At 51.6% G+C, this 15691-nt stretch overlaps 1 protein-coding gene across 3 annotated transcripts; it reads right to left on the reverse strand.

The window, feature by feature from the left end:
* Positions 1-950: 950 nt before the first annotated feature.
* On the reverse strand, positions 951-14199 carry ATOX1 (antioxidant 1 copper chaperone). Of its 3 annotated transcripts, none has more exons than XM_079771595.1 (4): positions 14060-14199; positions 9514-9589; positions 6190-6359; positions 951-1528 (listed from the first exon to the last, which is right to left on the reverse strand). In XM_079771595.1, the coding sequence occupies exons 1-3, from the start codon at positions 14063-14065 to the stop codon at positions 6232-6234; spliced, it is 210 nt and encodes a 69-aa protein (XP_079627721.1). In that variant the 5' UTR covers positions 14066-14199; the 3' UTR covers positions 951-1528; positions 6190-6231. The 3 variants fall into 3 exon arrangements, with proteins under 3 accessions (XP_079627721.1, XP_079627722.1, XP_079627720.1); XM_079771596.1 differs by lacking the exon at positions 951-1528 and adding an exon at positions 1548-1897; XM_079771594.1 differs by lacking the exon at positions 951-1528 and adding an exon at positions 3676-3812.
* Between the last annotated feature and the right edge of the window lie 1492 nt (positions 14200-15691).

The raw sequence follows: 15691 nt of genomic DNA on the forward strand, positions 1-15691 counted from the left end.
AAACAGTAAAGGAGAGTGCCGGCCCTGCCTGGGCCGCCCGTGCTGGGGGCTCTGCGCCTGGGAAGCAGGTGCCGTCAGGGAGCAGAAGACGAGCGACCTGCCCAGCTTCCTCTGTCGGTGACCTTGACCCCTGGACTGGTCCGGCTTGTCCATGCTGAGTCGGGAACCGTGTGAGCTGGTCAGTGGGTGCCCAGAACTGCTTGCCCTTTGCCCAGTTTTCTCGGCTCCCACCATCTAAAGGGCCTCGACAAAGAGGCCAGTGATAGGGTGGCTGGCAGCTCCAGCTCGGCCCCTGAGGGAGGGCTGAGGAGGGCATTTGGGGATTCCTTGTGGCGTAGAGTGGAGAGGGAGGTGGGAGGGGAAAGGGAAGGCTGTTTGGCCTCTGAGGAACCACCATGGGGAAGGGCTAGGCGGATGCCCCGTGTGTCACGACAATCCCAGCCCAGTCGTGAGAAGTACCAGGGAGACGGGTGAGTTCAGCACCCGCATCTTCCCTCACAGGCTGCCCAGGGTAGAGCAAGCTGCTCCTGGCACTCTCTCAGGACTGGCGAGCAGGTCAAGACCGAGGCCCGCCCGGCGGAGGGAGGGCGGTGCACGTTGGGCTGGATGACCAACTAGGTCTTCTCCGCCCCTAAGGTCCTGCAATGATAAGGACGGTAGCCGAGCCGGGCACCCGCTGTGTGCACGCATTCTCTCACTTGAGTCTGAGAAGGCCTCATTGCTATTGTTCCTATTTTACGGTGGAGCAAACAAGACCCGAGGCAGGGAAGCAACTTGCCCAGGCTCACACAGCCGGTGCACGGCGGGCTGGCCTGACCCTCGGCCTGCACAGAGCCTGCATTCCTACCCAGGACACAGCCTGCCTCCAGCTGGGCTCTCCAGTGCTAAGGGATTAGGATGCTCGGAGCCCAGGATGAGGAGACCTGTGGCAGATAACGTCCCTGCGCCCAGAGGCTTTTATGTTTTATTTCCAGGCTGCCGTGGGCGGTCATGAGCTTCGCAGACCTTCCTCTCTCAGGAAGCAGATGGGAAACTTGTCCACTTAAACTATGTGGCCACAGGCCCTAATGCATTCTAAAAGCAGCTCGGAGGGACACGCCCCAGAAATTACAGACTTGGGCTTTTTAAGAGACTGGCACCAATTAAAGGAGAATGCCACCGGAGGGCCACGTCCCCAACAACAACCGCTCACCCCCCTCCACGGCGCCCGAGGTTCCGATTTTACTTTTCACCGTTTGCCAGGGTTGAACGGATCGAGATTTGAATGTTTCGTTTTCAGACTTGATGTGTGGATTGCCATCATCAAGCATGAGGCAGGCGATGGCTCTTACGTCGAGGTAGTCACCTGGGACCGCGATTGTGATGATCCCAATTTACAGATGAGGAAACTGAGTTGCGCAAAGGAATCGGTGACTTTTCCAAGGTCGCGTCATTATGAAGCGGTGAAAACAGACTGAATACAGATGTGCTGACTACAGATGTGCATGTCGGAGCATGGCTTAATGTCGCGGGGCTAGTCCACTGTCTCCTGGGGACCAGACAGGATGAATGAGATTAATGCGAGGGCTCGAGGGACAAATGTCCCCCGAAGGCAGTTACTGCACAGACATCAAATGTTCCCTCAGTGGCTGTTCTGTGCGCTGAGGGAATAGGCGCCTGGCCTGATCCTTGAAGACAGGAAAGACACGTGGACCCAGAGCTTTGCCACAACACAAGCTGGTGGGACGAGCGCTCTGAGGGCCAAGAGGAGAAATAAATGACTTCCAGTTGTGGAGTTTCACGGAGGCCGTGGCATGTAAGGGAGGGAAAGGAATCTGCACACGGAGACAAGGCTGAGGCCGAGGCGGGAGGGAATCGTTCCGTAGACAGTGGGGCAGCACGAACAAAAGGCAGACACCTGGGAGACACATAGGGGGCGGGAAGGTGGGCTGGGTCAGTGCTGGGGGAAGCACACATCTGCTCCCACTCCCACCCCTACCCCTGCCGAGGCGCTGGTCCTGCTGTGTGATCTCATTTGCTCTGCGGACAGGACAGCCCGCTGGGCTGCTGGCAGGCGTGGGAGCGTCCCCAGCTCCTCTGGGGCCTCGGCTGGAAACTTGGATTCCAAGAGCAATGGAAAGAGCTCCTCCCAAGACCACTCGCCCCAAGAGGCACCAGTGTCTCAACCCTCAGGCGTTCCCAACGGGCCAGCCAGCCTGAACCGGGTCTCCGGGGGAAGCTGTGAAAATGGAAAAACTCCCCAAGTTCCTGTTCCCAGAGCCTGCAGAAACAGGCTCCTCCAAGGATGTGTAAATCCAGAGGACACTGCCATCTCGTGGCCCAGAAACCCGGACACCAGGAAAGCTGGGAAAGGCCCTGTGCCCCCGAGGGACCACAAAGCCAGAAATGGCTGGGACTGAATTTCATAATGAAACCAAAGTAACGTGGGCATACATTTCAGAGTCAAAGCCAAGTCCTGTTTCTGGCTGCCAGGTTCCTGAGGTGCAGGGGTTGTGTATTGTGCAGATGAGGAAACTGCCTCCTGGAGAGATTAGGTGACTGGTCCAAGGTCACATGTGGCCAAGTACAGAGCCAGGTCTTACCCCAGGGTCCCACGTCTCTGCTCAATAAATGGTTAATGGTTAAAGCAGTGATTCTCAACGTGTGGTCCCCAAGACCTTTCAGAAGGTACAGGAGGTAAAAACCATTTTCATAAGATACCTTCTTCTCTCCTACAATCATACAGTGAAATTTTCAGAATCAACTAGTAAGTGCTGTGCAGTGACCTCATCTTGTCCAATGCTGATGGGATGTGTGCTCATATTCTCTTGTGTTTCAAAAACTCCTGTTTTAATTCCTAATATAGCATGGCTCATATATAACCAAGAGCCCTCTGAGAGAATAATTTTGAAGAGTATAAATGGGCTTTAGGATAAAAAAGTTTGAGAACTGCTGGTTTAAAGAAATATTTCAAAAAATAAAGTTACCCAAATGGAAACATTCCTTGTTTTGACTTAGAATCTAGATTCTAGATGAACCAACTCTATGCTGTGAGGCACTGATTTTTAGGTTGATTGAAATCCTAACTCTTAGGCTGATTGACATTGTAACTAACATTTCTATAGATTAATGAAACACACCAAAATACATATGTGAGTAGAGAATGGTTACTGAGTGACTTCTAACGGGCAGGCTCTACTCTAAGTGATCTACATGTGTTCCTTCATCTAATCTCCAACCACCATCTGCAGGAGATGCTATTATCACATTTTATCCTGTGGACACTGAGGGGATGAGTGGCCCAGCTGAGGAGTACATATGCTTGGAATCTGTCCCAGGCAGTCTGTCTTCACTGCCTCTTCCCCCTTTTTTCTGTCTTAAGATTTGACATTCACTTGATAGGACAAAAGATTTTCAAAATATGGAGTCCAAGGAAGTAGTGAAAAGAAATAAGATCACCAATCTGAACCAACACCTTCACTTTATACATGAGGAAAAGCGAAGGTCAGAGAGGGTAAGTGACTTGTAAAATATCACACAGCAAAGCATCCAAATCCACTGGGTTTCTTACTCCCAGTGAGGAGCTCTCAGAACTCCAACCCAAGTAAACACTGCAGTTACCTCCTTCATAGCAATGTGTGAGCATCACAGCACAGCGTGTAAGCAAGTGACATCAGGACTACATACGAGACAACATCAACAAAAGCAGTTTGACTTTATTGCAGGGAAGCTAGGGAGGAGCAGAGCAAGTGAGGGTCTCCGCAGGAACTCCCAACGAGGGGCAGGATTGCCAGGTTCCAGATCTGTCTGGAAGGCAGGAGAGGATCGGGGTCCTGGAAAAGATGAGACGTTAGGTGGGACAAGGGCGCCATCTGCTGTGCACATGGATGCATTGCAGAAGCAGTAAAGTTCACTAAGAGGCGGTTATGGGAGGGGACTTGGGAAACCAGGTGCTGGACAAGACCCAAAAGCCCAGTGTCTAGCCCTGCTCACTGCTCCTCATCTGTGGTTTCCAGCTTGACTGGAGCCCAGTAACCTTTCTAAGCCAATCACACCCGAGGCCTCTTCTGGGGACCTCTGGGGGCTGCTGGGAAAGCACTCCCTGTCCCGCTTCAACTTACACTGGGAAGGCAATGAACAGCATCCTGGGCAAACGAACCCGCCAAGAGATGGTCAAGGTGACGTCATAACAAACAAACATTCTAGCTCTTGTTCCCAAACCTGAAATCAGTCACTGGGGGCCCTTAAGCAGACTCAGACAGATGGAATGCCACCTGGGTGTGTAGGGCAAAACGCTTGACTGGCGATTCTCACCCAGTGCCATGAACCGGATCTCGGGGAGCCTTCCTGTATTACACACGGTTACTGACATACGTGCAGATAAAAGCATATGATGTCTGGAATGTTCTGTGGGACAGTATGGGCGGGGGGAGAGGCTATAGATGAAATAATGATGGCAGCAACTGGACAATGGTTGGATCTGGGTGATGGGTACATGGGGATTTATTTTTACAACTCTACTTGTAGGTGTGTGACACTTCCTACGATTTAAAATAATCAAAAATAAATACATAAATAAGAACTATGAGCATTACCCAGCCACAGAAAGGAATGAAGTACTGACCCATGCTACGCTTGGATGAATCTTGAAAACATGGCGCTAAGTGTAAGAAACCATACACAAAAGGTCACACATTGTATGATTCCTTTTCTAGGACATGTCTGGAATAGGTGAATCCAGAGGTGGAGAGATTAGTGATTGCCAGGAGATGGGGTGGGGAGAGGGCAGTGGGGAGAGATTGCTTAATGGGTACAGGGAATTTTTCTGGGGTGATGAAAAAACTCTGAATCTAGGGAGAGGTGGTGATTGTACGACATTGTGAATACACTAAATGCTGATGAATGATACACTTGAAAATGGTTAATTGCGTGTTATGTGAATTTCACATCAATTTTTAAAAATACTATGATAAAAACATTAAGCCAAGCATGGTTTACAACTGGCAGGTGTTACAAAATTCACATGCCCAGGCCGGGAGGTTCCAATTCAGTGTGGGCGCTGGGGCTCCCCATGTGTTTGACCAGCTCAGGAAGCTTTTGTCTTTCCTCCCTCCGTCCATCCCTCAGCCCCCCACAGAACCCGAGGGATGCAGGGATAATGATGGACACTGGTCCGCAGCACCTGGAGCTGACAGTCTTTGAGAGATTTCACAGTAACCCCTGCCAGGCAGGAAAGCAGAGGAGAGGTGTGGCCCCATTTTTACAGAAGGGAAGACTGAGTCTCGGCATGTAAGCAGAAGTGTCCAAAGTCACGGTGTGCAATGAGGGTGGGGCTGGAATCAGAATCCTGGGATTCCGACCGTTCATCCTGTGCTCATCCTGAATGTGGGTTGTAGCCATTAGCATGTGAGGTCACTATATTCACAGGACACTGCCCTGGCCCAGATTCCAATGGGCACCTTTAGGAAGGAGGCTGTACTCCCGGGGACGGACGTGGCCCACCGGTCAGGTGTGGCTGGCCGCCTCCACCTGGGGAGCTCTCCTCGGGCCACGTGGGACAATGCCATCAGCCATTACAGATCTCGGGTTGAGGATGCTTGGCTCCCATCCTGCCTCTGCCATTCACCTGGATGGGGCTTTAGTCACGCCACTTCCCCTCTGCAGGCCTCACTTTCCTCAGTCACAGTGAGAGCACAGGGATGTGGCAATCACTGCCATTCCCGCAGCCCACGCACTACGTGGGGAGTGACAGGCAGGAGGCTGTGCGTGGAGGGCTCTGAGGCTGCGGCTGGGCACAGAGGGCACGCTGGGTGGACGAGAGCTGTCTGCCCCGGTTCCCTAGTGAAGAGCGCTGGTACAGTGCCTCTTACTGGCCTCCTGGATTTCAGAAAATCAGCGGGAATATCCAGCTGAGACACGCCACTGTTCTGCATCAGTCTGCACACCTACCTGGTCAGCACACAGAGCACAAGGCCCAGGGCAGAGCTGTCATCTCTGACGGACAGTCAGCTTATCAAAGCAGAAAGCACGCTGCTCAGGGTCACTGCTACTTAGACCTGGCTGATTGTGAAATGCATCCATGTCATACAAGCGGCCATGGGAGACATCGCCCAGGGCAACCTCTACTCACAGGAGCGGCAAGGGTTCCCTGGACATGTGATGTGCATTAGATAATGAACTATTCTGGCAAAGTGCTGGGGCCTCACCCACCTGCCCACTCTGGTCCATCCTGTGGGCTGGGTGCCCAGGCCCTCACTCTTTGGGGCCGATGTAGGTAACAGTCTTCCCTGTTTTCTTCAGCGTCTCCAGCAGAGTGTCCACGCTGTGCTCAGATTCGATGAAAACCTTCTTGTTGGGCAGGTCGATCTCAAACTCAACTCCTACAGGAAGAGGAAGAAAGAGTTCAGGCTCTGAAATTCTTATTCACAACCACTCTTCCCCTTTCTTCCAGAGCAGGGGTCGGGAAACTCCCTGTAAGGCTGCAGTTTGCTGATCCCTGCTCTAGACCAGGGCTTCTTTTAAGTGTCTTTTTAACGGCAAAAGTAGTAGAGACAGCCTGACTAGTGTGCTCAGTGGTTAGAGCATTGGCCCGGCACCCAAGGGTCGCGGGTTCGATTTCCGGTCACGGGCATGTACCTCGGTTGCAGGTTCATTACCCCGTCCCAGTCCAGGTGCATGCAGCAGGCAACCAATCAATGTGTCTCTCTCACATTGTTGCTTCTCTCTCTCTCTTCTCTTCCCCCTCCATTCCACTCTCTGAAAATCAATAGAAAAAATATCCTCAGGTGAGGATTAACAACAAAGTAACAGAGACACACCATTTTTTTAAAAAAGGCAAATGTGTCTGAATAAATTTTGAAAATGTAAGGCCCCTACTCTCTTCTACCTCTAGAGATCACTGCAAACAGCGTGGCACTGTCCACTCTCTCTCTCTGATAGACAAATGAAAAAAAAAATGGTTCTCCCAATGACATCATCCTATATAAACAGGTCTGGCTGAATTTCACTTGCCAATAGCCAGGATATCTTGTAGCACATACATACTTCATTCTTTTTTTAAAATTAATTAATTTTTAAAATTTTTATTGTTGAAAGTAACATATGTCCCCCTTTCCTCCCCTCATTGACCCCTTCTAGCTCGCCCCCGCCCCTCCCTATTTCACTCTTTTTTTATTTATTTTTATTTATTTATTTATTTTTTGAAATATATTTTATTGATTTTTTTTTACAGAGAGGAAGGGAGAGGGATAGAGAGGTAGAAACATCGATGAGAGAGAAACATCAATCAGCTGCCTCCTGCACACTCCCCACTGGGGATGTGCCTACATACCCTTGACCGGAATCGAACCTGGGACTCTTCAGTCCCAAGGCCAACGCTCTATCCACTGAGCCAAACCGGCCAGGGCTCACTCTTTTTTTAACAGCTACACAGTGTCCCATAGTGTGGACGTACCCATGTCTACTCAATCCCCCGCTGAAGGACACCGAGGGTGCCTCCAGTTCCTCGCTGTTACCACAACAGTGATATGGTAAACATAGGTGAACGTTTCTTATAAAACCTGTGAAAGTATTTCTGTCCCATGCATTCACAGAGTCGAAATCGTGGGGCAACCTGGCACCTTCTCGATGGTAACTGCTATTGCAAAACTGCCCTCTTCAAGGGCTGTGCCAACTTAATCCCCCGAGCGGCACATGGGAGTATGCAGAATGGATCTTGTGGAGACAACAGAATGCAGAGGGAGGGCCCCTGACAGGTTCTAGGTGTGGCTTCACCACTGACTTGCTGGGTCCTGCCCAGGATAGGCCTCAGTTTCCCCATCTGTACTGAAGGAGCTGGGTTGGCCAGCCCCGATGGTCTTTCCAAGTTCAAGTATGCTGTTCGTCTGTGATTCCTCAGGGCCCCAACCAACTTGAAACCCTTCTGACCCATCTCAAGAGGCCCCCCCAAATGAGGGAAAGTAGTAAAAGGTGGGGAGAAACCTGCCCAAATTCAAGAGCAGATCCCCAAGCCTCGGTCAAGGGGTCCTGACCATCACATGGCACAAGGTTGAGTGCCTGAATTTGTACCTAATGACACCTGGGGTGGGTGGGTGGGTGCTATAATGTATCCGTGCTACACTCTGGACTTTTGTCTTTTGGTTCAGAAGTGTCTCCCTCCTCTTTGGAATAAGTATTTTGGGGGTGTAATAGAGCTGGAAGAAGCCCTGGGACCATCTAACACAGCGGGTTTCAAATTTGCCGCCCAGGTTCCTGGGCAGGTGTCCTCATGTACAGAGTGGCCCCCTCATCTCATCCAGGCCAAGCCACTCTGTATAGGAGGCGTTTCTGAGCGGAAGCTCACTCACAGAATCCACAGCAAAAGCAGACACAGGCTGACATCCCCATAGTACAGCCGGGGAAACTCAGGCCAGGGGGAGAAGAGGCCGGTCATGGGACAGGTCAGCAGCCAGGTTCTTTCAACTTAAGATTCTAGTTACCAGGACTAGAAACCAGCCAGTGACTCACGGGGAATCTGGGCAAGTCCCTTCCCCGCGGGGCACTGGCGTCAACATCCCCATTCCACAGATGGAATGCACCGCTCAGAGGACCTGCTGCAAGAGCTGCCCAGAGCACATCCTCCCGGAAGCCCTTTGAAAAGGGGGCGTCATTACCATCGAGGGCTTTAAAAGTGAAAATCTTGGAAGACCGACTGCCACAGCACTACCGGAATTCTGTTCGCAGCTCAGTCATTACTTCATGGAGCCCCAGGGCAGCCCTCAGCCCTCTCTGGGCCTCAGTTTCCCCAGCTGAGAGTTGAGGGAGCTGAATGAGAATAAAGGTTTTCTAAATATGTCCAAAAGAGACGCTTTAGGAGTTCTACACATGACTTTTTCAAAGTTTAATTTTTAAATTGTTACCATTTAAAAAATCTTAATAGAAAATGACACTCAAATGTGTCATATGACAAAAGCGATCCCACTGGAGATCACCAACATACTGACTTGTACTGACAGGGCTCCGGACGGCAAGGCCAAGTCCCAGCTCTGCCACGTACTGGCTACTGGCTGTGTGATCCCAGTCAAGTTACTCAACCTCTCTGAACCTCAGTTCCCTCCTGCTATCACGGAGATAGTCTAAGAAGCTACCTAGCCCTACCCGGTTTGGCTCAGGGGATAGAGCATTGCTTCCGGTCAAGGGCATGTACCTGGGTTGCAGGCTTGGTCCCCGTGCGGGAGTCAACTAACCCATGTGTTTCTCTCTCTTTTTGTCTCTCCCCACTCGCGTCCACTCTCTCTAAAAAAAATCAATGGAAACATATCCTTGGGTGAGGATTAACCAATTAAAAAAAGAAGCTCCCTAAATGGTGGTGAGGATTCAATGAAAGCCAGTAAGAAGAGTACCTGGCACATGCTAAGCACTCAATACGTCTTAGTTGTACTGTTATTATCATCTTCAAGCCAAGCTTCTCCTGCTCCATGTCTGCAAGCATTTGAACACAATATGAAGTTTATTGGCCTCCCCCACCTCAGCCCCAACCAAGGGCCATTCACTCACCTCCTAGCTTGTTGAGGACCCGAGCGACAGCGTTAGAACAGCCTTCACAAGTCATTTCTACAAAGAACTCGTACTTCTGAAATAAACAAAGGGGACCATGGGCAAAGACCTGCAGGGAGACCCACACACCTCACCAGCATGCAGGCCCACTCAAGGGCCCAGACACGGGGCAAGGTCTGGCTGTCATCAGACTCACCCGTAGCCTGTTTCTGGGCCCCACTCTCTTCAGAATGGGGTAACTAAGGATTTCTGTATCTCACAGGCTGCTGCACTAGGTGAGATAATCCCTACAACTCCTTCAGCAGTGTCTGGCACTCAATGAGTTCAATCAGCTGGGAAGCTAGTTTAGTGTCGGTTTCCGCCCGAGCTGGTTTGGCTCAGTGGAGAGAGCGTTGGCCTGCACACTGAAGGGTCCTGAATTCAATTCCAATCAAGGGCACATGCCCGGGTTGCAGGCTTGATCCCCAGTAGGGGACGTGCAGGAGGCAGCCGATCAATGGTTCTCTTTCATCATTGATGTTTCTCTCTCTCGCTCCCTCTCTCTTCCTCTCTGAAATCAATAAAAATATGTATTTTTTAAAAAGTGTTGGTTTCTAGTCTCACCTTCAAAATCCTGATTCTTGAGCTATGGGGCTATTTCAGGACCATTGACTGTGACATGGGTGGATGCCCATCCTCGGAGCCATGCTGGTCTGGTAGTCTTATTTATGCATGGCAGATCAGCTGCATTAGAATCACCAGGGAGCTTGCAAAAACTGTAGGTTCTGATCAACCAGTGTAGGCTGGGGTGTGTACAAGGGCTAGGAAGCTCCCCTGGTGGTTCTGATATACAGTGACCAATGCTCTCATCCAAATGCCTCATTCTCAGAGGCAGCCCCTAACGCCTGGGAAGGGAGAGGATTTGCATGGGCTCCCAGGGAGTCGGAGGGCAGACCAATGAGGAAAGCCAGGCTCCTGGCCGCTTCATGCAGGCCTGACACCCACAGTCTCCACAATATCCAACACACTGAGGTCCCAGAAGACAGAGACTTGGTCCATGTCACTGCTGCATCCCCAACACAGGCACAGCTCGGAGAGAGTGCAGGTTTGACTCCAGACCACCACAGTATAGCGGGTATCGCATTAAAGCAAGTTGTAATCTTTGCCTGGAAAGGGAGCTGGTCACCTTATTTTACTCAGGAGGAAACTGAGGTCCCCAGGGGTTAAACTGCCCACAGTCCTGTGGCAGGCATGTGCTGAGGCTGGGATGTGAACACAGGCTTTCCTGGCTCCAGGGACATCCTGTTGGTTCTGGACCAGCAATCAGCACTGCCACCTACCACCACCACCCTCCCCCCCCCCCCCACCCCCCACCCCCGACTCCCAACTCTGACTCTTAGCAGGCGCTCTGAGAGTGAGCACACCTTGTGAGGTAGCATGTGTTTCTGCTGCTAAGGGTCTAAATCACCAGCTATCCGAAGCTTTCTTCTGCAGACTACAGACAGGCCTCCTTTCATCCTCAGTGCAGCGGCCAGAAGCCAGCAGGAGGCTTCTGGGTGGCAAACATTACAATCCAGTGTTCTCCCCCTCCACGCAAAGTGCAAAAGTAAATCTGGGGGTGGTGGAAAATCTGAATGGACAGCATACGCCATTCTTCACAGAGAATCCCAAGACCGGCCCACCACCGAACGCTTGACTTTGCGCAGCTCCAGCCCCTCAAAGCCTCTGATCTGTCACCTGAAAATGGGTCCTTTAAAGTCGATGGAAAAAATCCAGGAAGTTGTACAATTCTTTCACAGGATCTCAGAACTGGAAAGGCGGGACTAGAGTGGGGTCACATTGTCCAGAAGGAATTCTTTCTCCACTCTCCAAGACAGTCAGTTTTTGAACACCCCAAATACTGGGAGGTTACTACTGGTAATATTTGAGTGTCTCCTCTGTGCCAAACATTGTTCTAAGCACCTTCCGTGAATTACACTGTTTAATCATCACAACAATCCCATGAGTTAATCACTATAATTATCCCTTCTTGACAAATAAGAAAATTGAAGTTTGGCCACTCACTCAGTGTGACATAGCTAGGAGTAGCAGGGCCTAGACCGGACATAGTCTCCAAAGCCTAAACTCTTAACCACTGTGGTCCTTGTGCTAAAATGGGGTTTGAAATCTGCCTGCCTATAGTTCTACACTACTTGTCCTAAATCTACACAAGAGCTACCATTTCTTGTGGGCTAGCTATGTCAGTGGCTGTGCCAAACATTTTAGTGGCATTTTCCCAGTTAACACTAACAACAGTCCTGAGAGGTCAGTTTTTTTGTTGTGTTTGTTTGTTTTTTAATATATTTTTATTGATTTCAAAGAGGAAGGAGAGGGAGAGAGAAAGAGATAGAAACATCAATTATGAGAGAGAATCATCCATCGGCTGTCTCCTGCACACCCCCCACTGGGGATCAGGCCCACAACCCGGGCATGTGCCTTTGACTGGAATCAAACATGGGACTCTTCAGTCCACAGGCTGACGCTCTATCTACGGAGCCAAACCAGCTAGGGCCTGGGAGGTCAGTTTTTATCCCCATTTTACAGATGAGGAAATCAAGGTGCAGCTTAACTGAGGTCATCTGGTTGGCAAGCAGAAGCACAGATTTTCAAAAAGGTTTCTGAGATTCTAAGTGCTTGGGAAACCTCTCGGGTGACAGTCCTCCTCCTCCTTCCTTCTGCGGTTCATCTCGTAACATGGCACCAAGAGCCCTCCATACCCGTCATCCCTCTGAAGGGTCTTTTGTTTGTCAAAATCCCCAGAAGTGAGCACGGGATAGTGATCCTCCACCTGGCCTTCCTCTCACTGCCACACCCCACAAAAACTTGGTGGCCTCCACAATCCAGGTCCCAGGGTGATTAATGCTGTCCTCTAACATTTGCTCAGCTGGGAGGGCTGATCCTGTCAGGTTCTTAGTCCATGCTTTGTGTTGTCTGAGGATTTGTCTCAAGGCACCTGCCAAGACCCAAGGGAAATGACACCTGAGATGTTTGTGGCTTGGCCCAGGGGGCCTCTGGCTCCCCTGCCAGCTTCCCCAAAGCTAGGCTGCTAAGACACAGGGCGCCCGGTGAGACACCTCTGAGTACTCACTGGGGCAGAGCTGAGAAGGAGGCACCATGGGGGGAAATGCTAAACACCACATGACCCAACCAGGATCTCTAGGATGCCACTGGGATCAAAGCTTCCTCCCTAGCCAGTGTGACTACTTCTTTCTGCGCATGGCCAGGCCAGAGGAGACTGGGAGTCTGAAGATAAGGGGATTAATGCTGGCTCCATCCAACTCCCAAGACCTTGAGTAAGTTATGCTTTGGCGTTTTGTTTTTGTTATTTGCAAAAGGCTTTAATTTTTTTTTCTTTTTCTCAAATTATAAGAGAAAGTTTCTTTAGAAAGTTACAGAGGTAGTAGAAGTGAGCCAGCTGGGCTTCTGAAACAAGTTACAGAAGCAAAAGAAGGGCCCTTGGAGCTTAGGAGAGAAAGGTAAGGTGCCTGGGGGGGGGGGGGGGGGGGGGGGGGAGGGGGAGGGGGAGGAAAGGGGGAAGGGGAGGGGGAAGGGGGTTGAAGAAAGGGACGGGAAAGGCAGGGAGTGTGCTCCCGAGCGGGAAAGTGAGCCAAAAGGCCTTAATCTCTTTTTTTAAAAAAAGTTTTAAAAATTGATTTTTAGAGAGAGGAAGGGAGAGGGAGAGAGAAACATCAATGTGAGAGCGATATGTCAATCGGCTACCTGGGATAAGCCCGCAACCGCATGTGCCCTGATCAGTAATGGAACCGGTAATCTTTTGGTGCCAGGGAGTCGCCCAACCCACTGAGCTACACCGGCCAGGGCATGATCTTAATTTCTTATCTACAAAATGAGGCCAGGGGCAACCAGAAATATGCGGAAAGGCTGAGTGAGCTGCACAGACCAACGAAGACCTGCTCATTCCTTCCCAAACTCTGCCACTGAGCAACTGGAGACTTTGGGCAGGTCCCTGAACCTCTCTGGGGCTCATGGGTTCAAGTTCAGCAAGTGGCCGGTAAAAGTACTGGGTCCATTCAGTGTCTCCCTGGACAGAGTGGGCGGGGAAGGGAAGAAAAACACGGACTTCTGAAAACCTGCCGAGTCCGGAAGGCAATAGCCACCCCTCCTCCCCCCACCGCCCGCCCCTCTTTCCCAGCCAGCTCCCCGGACAGGCGTGCCCAGGTGGAGGGCGCCGGGACCGGGACCGGTACCAGGTCCGGCTCGCCACCCACTCCCGGTGAGCTCGGGCTGCTCTCTTTCCCCGTCTCTGCAGGGAAGGACTGGGCTTGTAATCGCTGGAGGCCTTGCAGTTCCGATGCTTTGGAGCCTGACTTCCACATAAAAACCCTTTCACATTCGACTTTCCGGAGCGGCGCCGAAGCAGGGGCTGGGTGGGGAGGGCTGGGAAGAGGGGCGATGGCTGGGAAGAGGGGCGATAGCTCCGGCTGCGCCCGAGCCCGGGAGGAGCAACATCTGGCCAAGCAGCTGTGCAGCCGCGGGCTGCCTGGGGCCGGGGCGGGGGGCCACCTACCGGCATGACCGAGGGTGGCGGTGGGCGGTGGGCGGTGGGCGGTGGGCGGCGGCGGCGACGCTTCTCGGGATTCTGTCCGCTGGCGCTGCTGTGTTTCCGGGAGTGCGCGCCGGGGGAGCCGCCCGCAGGCCAGGCCACGCCCCCTCCCGCCCCCGACAGTTAGGCCCCGCCCCCAGCCCCGCCCCCGAGCTGCCCGGCCGCGGTTGGCCATTCCGCCTCCTTCCGGCGGGCGTGGCCGGGACACCCGCCACTTGTGAGCGTGGCTGCGAACGGGGCTGGCCTCGGCCGCCTGCTGGCCTTTCTTAGAAAGCTTGCTTCCTTTCAGGGTTGTATCAGGGGCTGGAACACGAGGGCCCCTTAGTGCCCGGGACAGACCCCGTCTTTCCCTAAAGGGACAACCGCAGGTGTTCACTCAGTCACTATTATGAGCGCGTCCCAGGCTGGCGAGGCATCCACAAAGCACAAGTGGAAAAGTAGGGAGCCCAGGAAGCGTGCGGAATTGCAGGGTTAACGGAGTCGTGTCACGGGAGCAGGAAAGGCTGACTCAGACTGGAGTGTGCGTGGTGGGGGCCTGAGGGGTCTGGAAGAGAGCAGACTTGCGCCGGAGGTGGTATCTGAGCTCAGGGAAGCGTGAGTACACCTGCATCTGGTCTGGGGGAGGAAGATCCTTTCCTCCACGTCCCAGGGTTCTTTCTGCTGGTCTAGTAATTAAGTTGTCATGAGACAGATTAATGAGAGAAAATAACCCAATTTAGTAACATATCTATGTATGGGAACCCCACATACATGAGAGAGTCGGAGACCCCATGTCCATGAGAGTTCTGAGATACGGGAAATGGCGAATCTATGACATTCTGAGCTAAGGATGAGGTCAAGTACTTGGGGATTCAAAGGCAAGGAAGGTCATTCTCAGAATAAGAAGAGCAGGAGAAAAAAAAAAAAGAGCAAAAGTGCAGTAATTAGAACTTTGCCCTAACATACAGATAGGTCATAGAAAGTTATTTCTGGTCATAAATCTTATTATGGGCAAGGTCCCTAATTTAAATTCTTCTAGGTAGTGGGGGGCGGGGGCACACAAGTGTGTAACAGGACTCAGTTGTCTTTAGCAGAAAATAATCCACATATCGAAGAGGCTCATCTTGGGGTAACTCATTATGAGGCCCTACATGATGATAATAGATGAGAAATTCGGGAAGGAGGGAGGCAGGCAAAATAGCAAGTACAAAACTTGGGAGACAAGTGTGAGTATGGTTTGAGAGGTGGAGATATTCAGACTGAGAGGCAGACACAGGGAGATGGGAAAATGAAACAACAGCCATGGGTGAAGACAGATGGAGGCCGATGCTGTAGGCCACTTCCAGAGAAACAGGCATGCCAACATTTGGAACTTCAGACACACACACACACACACACACACACTACCAAGGTGGTTCTGTCCTTGGAATATCCAAGGATTCTGCCAAAGGGGCTCAGTCTATGTAGTTTCAAAGAATTCTCCATCAACAGAGTGCTTGGAGAGCTTATCAAAAACTCAGATTGAGCCCTTGCTGGGTAGCTCAGTTGGTTAGAGCATCGTCTCGATATGCCAAGGTTGCAGGTGCAATCCCCAGTCAGGGCACATACAAGAATCAA

This window comes from Cnephaeus nilssonii (assembly GCF_951640355.1).
Source record: "Cnephaeus nilssonii genome assembly, chromosome: 5".
NCBI lineage: Eukaryota > Metazoa > Chordata > Mammalia > Chiroptera > Vespertilionidae > Cnephaeus > Cnephaeus nilssonii.

Bases quoted from the DNA above. Each gene is read 5' to 3' on its own strand.
- ATOX1 (XM_079771595.1), bottom strand. The intron at 6,360-9,513 runs GTGAGTGAATGG...CTCTTCCTGTAG, and splicing joins GGTCCTCAACAAGCTAGGAG to GAGTTGAGTTTGAGATCGAC.